The 3,794-nt window shown below is 45.6% G+C and overlaps 1 protein-coding gene across 1 annotated transcript; it reads right to left on the bottom strand.

Annotated features, from left to right (window-relative positions):
• Positions 1-2,520: 2,520 nt before the first annotated feature.
• Positions 2,521-2,995, bottom strand: Mrps21l (mitochondrial ribosomal protein S21-like). The gene has a single exon (XM_344706.8). It carries the CDS (start codon positions 2,927-2,929, stop codon positions 2,627-2,629), a length of 303 nt encoding a protein of 100 aa, XP_344707.1. The 5' UTR covers positions 2,930-2,995; the 3' UTR covers positions 2,521-2,626.
• Between the last annotated feature and the right edge of the window lie 799 nt (positions 2,996-3,794).

Here is a 3,794-nt window from a genome sequence, read left to right as displayed (position 1 = left end):
GACAAAGGAGCCAAAACCATCCAATGGAAAAAAGATAGCATTTTCAGCAAATGGTGCTGGTTCAACTGGAGGGCAACATGTAGAAGAATGCAGATCGATCCATGCTTATCACCCTGTATAAAGCTTAAGTCCAAGTGGATCAAGGACCTCCACATCAAACCAGACACACTCAAACTAATAGAAGAAAAACTAGGGAAGCATCTGGAACACATGGGCACTGGAAAAAATTTCCTGAACAAAACACCAATGGCTTACACTCTAAGATCAAAAATCGACAAATGGGATCTCATAAAACTGCAAAGCTTCTGTAAGGCAAAGGACACTGTGGTTAGGACAAAACGGCAACCAACAGATTGGGAAAAGATCTTTACCAATCCTACAACAGATAGAGGCCTTATATCCAAAATATACAAAGAACTCAAGAAGTTAGACCGCAGGGAAACAAATAACCCTATTAAAAAATGGGGTTCAGAGCTAAACAAAGAATTCACAGCTGAGGAATGCCGAATGGCTGAGAAACACCTAAAGAAATGTTCAACATCTTTAGTCATAAGGGAAATGCAAATCAAAACAACCCTGAGACTTCACCTCACACCAGTGAGAATAGCTAAGATCAAAAACTCAGGTGACAGCAGATGCTGGCGAGGATGTGGAGAAAGAGGAACACTCCTCCATTGTTGGTGGGATTGCAGACTGGTAAAACCATTCTGGAAATCAGTCTGGAGGTTCCTCAGAAAATTGGACATTGAACTGCCTCAGGATCCAGCTATACCTCTCTTGGGCATATACCCAAAAGATGCCTCAACATATAAAAGAGACACGTGCTCCACTATGTTCATCGCAGCCTTATTTATAATAGCCAGAAAATGGAAAGAACCCAGATGCCCTTCAACAGAGGAATGGATACAGAAAATGTGGTACATCTACACAATGGAATATTACTCAGCTATCAAAAACAACGAGTTTATGAAATTCGTAGGCAAATGGTTGGGACTGGAAAATATCATCCTGAGTGAGCTAACCCAATCACAGAAAGACATACATGGTATGCACTCATTGATAAGTGGCTATTAGCCCAAATGCTTGAATTACCCTAGATCCCTAGAACAAACGAAACTCAAGACGGATGATCAAAATGTGAATGCTTCACTCCTTCTTTAAATGAGGAAAAAGAATACCCTTGGCAGGGAAGGGAGAGGCAAAGATTAAAACAGAGACTGAAGGAACACCCATTCAGAGCCTGCCCCACAGGTGGCCCATACATATACAGCCACCCAATTGGACAAGATGGATGAAGCAAAGAAGTGCAGACCGACAGGAGCCGGATGTAGATCGCTCCTGAGAGACACAGCCAGAATACAGCAAATACAGAGGCGAATGCCAGCAGCAAACCACTGAACTGAGAATAGGTCCCCCGTCGAAGGAATCAGAGAAAGAACTGGAAGAGCTTGAAGGGGCTCGAGACCCCAAAAGTACAACAATGCCAAGCAACCAGAGCTTCCAGGGACTAAGCCACTACCTAAAGACTATACATGGACTGACCCTGGACTCTGACCTCATAGGTAGCAATGAATATCGTAGTAAGAGCAACAGTGGAAGGGGAAGCCCTGGGTCCTGCTAAGACTGAACCCCCAGTGAACTAGACTATGGGGGGAGGGCGGCAATGGGGGGAGGGTTGGGAGGGGAACACCCATAAGGAAGGGGAGGGGGGAGGGGGATGTTTGCCCGGAAACCGGGAAAGGGAATAACACTCGAAATGTATATAAGAAATACTCAAGTTAATAAAAAAAAAAAAAAAAGATGACTGGTTCAGAGAAAGGTTAGAACACTGAGTACACAGCGGCTGCCAAACAAGATGTGTTTGGTTGAAGGCCTGGCAACAGGACGACTTCGGTTGAGCACCTGACAATGAAAAAAAGCCCCGGGAGAGGTCCCACACCCTGGTGGGGGGCCGAGTCAGTCGTTATGTTCCAAAAAGGTAGCTAAGAAACTTGCCCCTGGGCTGAACCCTCGGGGGGCCGAGTCAGCCATTATGTTTCAGGAAGGTAGCTAGGAAACTTGCCCCCGGGCTGAACCCTTGCCATATTAGAATCCACCAATTATATCCCTGTAACCATGCATCTGCTTCTGTATGCTTGCTTCTGCTCCCAAAAATCCTATAAAAAGCCCATCCTTGGTTCCGTGGGGCGCGCCAGTCCCCCGAGTGACTGAAGCGCCCGCAGGTGCCTGTGCCTGTGTATCTCGACAATAAACCAAATCCTCTTGCTGATTGCATCCTGTGGTGTCTCGGTCTGGTCTTTAGAGTTGGAGGGTCTCCATTCCGAGGGAAAGTTCTCCCTGAGAGCTTTTCACTCTATGCTTTCTTCACTGTAGGCACGTACACAATTTTGCCGAAAAAGAACAATGGGCCTGAGTCTCCCAGATGCACTTCTAGCTCAAAGTACAATAACATTTAAAGATAAACCAGACCGTAGTACATTTCTGTAACCTAACCAGGAAGATATTGCTTTGTAAATAAAGTTTTTTTTTCTTGTTCACCTGTGATTGAGTTTATTGTGGAGAAAAGTAACAGAAATTGGTTGCATAAAGAAAGGAGTTGGACATAGAAATAATGTGGGCTCAAGCCTTAGCAGCCCAGCCATGGGTCTGCACGGTTCTTTCGCATCAAGAAGTTAATCTTTCGAGCCATTTCCATGTTGTAGATCCTCTGGCATGTTTCATAGCTCTCCCGCTGGCGGCGGCGGCGGCAAGGCTTCTCATAGTAGCGTCGTCGCTTTATGACGTAAGGCTTCTCATAGTAGCGTCGTCGCTTTATGACGTCAATAAGCCCGTCGGTGGTGAGGATTCTGTTAAGGGTCCTGTAGGCACCTTCCACGTTCCCCTCCTGAACCATCACAGTCCTGGCAATGAACTTCAGATGTTTAGCCATGACCTTGTATTTAAATCTTCATTCTTCAGGACCTATAGACTGGGGCCTCCGAATTCGGACTCGGATACTGTAAATAAAGTTTTATTGGAATGCTGTGTGTGTGTGTGTGTGTGTGTGTGTGTGTGTGTGTGTGTGTGTGTGTGTGTGTGTGTAAAATCAGGAAGACAGCCTACAGCACACAACTTTTCTTTCTAGGCTTGTAGATAAAGGATCAGTGACCCTTTCTACAAAGGGCGGGATGATAAACATGATCCCCTTCACAGGCTACCTCTCTCTGTTGTAACCACTCCGTTTTCAGCTGTAATGAAGGCAGTCGTGAACATTCAGCTGGCAAGTTAGCCCTCCTTATCATCTCTCCCCTTCCCTCCTTTTCGATTAAAGCTCGTCTTCGTTCTTTGTAAGTCTGAAAGCGCGTCTAGTTTGAATCCCAAGTTCTCTGCTAAACAACTGCGTGATCTTGGGCAGATTGCTTAACATCTCTGAACTTCAGTATGTAACACTCACACAGTAGATGGCTCTCTAGGGATAAAACTGGGTTGAAACGAGAAGCATTTGGCAGGATGCCCCACAGGAGCTAAGTCAGGCAAGCATCTCAATGGAGAGCATTGCAAGCCAACAGTGCTGGTTTAATCAGAACAGAAAATGATTAAGGGGTATTAACTGGAACAAAGGGACCAAAATGCTCCCCTTGGAATCCATGCAGGTAGCAACAACACTGGTTTTGCTATGGACTCACTCCAGAAAACATGCTGTAGCTACTCCTGGGCGACATGAAACCCCGTGGCTGACTCTGATGACCATGACAGGTGAGCTCTGTTACTATTAACCAGGAATGACATTTCTATAAAGGTTCCACACAACAGTG

Source organism: Rattus norvegicus, chromosome 18 (assembly GCF_036323735.1).
Source record: "Rattus norvegicus strain BN/NHsdMcwi chromosome 18, GRCr8, whole genome shotgun sequence".
In the NCBI taxonomy this organism is placed as follows: Eukaryota; Metazoa; Chordata; class Mammalia; order Rodentia; family Muridae; genus Rattus; species Rattus norvegicus.
The sequence above is the reverse complement of the archived record's forward strand: the minus strand, read 5'-3'. Positions and strand labels throughout refer to the sequence as shown.

What these genes read in the sequence shown, in the direction of transcription:
- Mrps21l (XM_344706.8), bottom strand. Translation starts at nt 2,929, where the DNA reads ATGGCTAAACATCTGAAGTTCATTGCCAGGACTGTGATGGTTCAGGAG.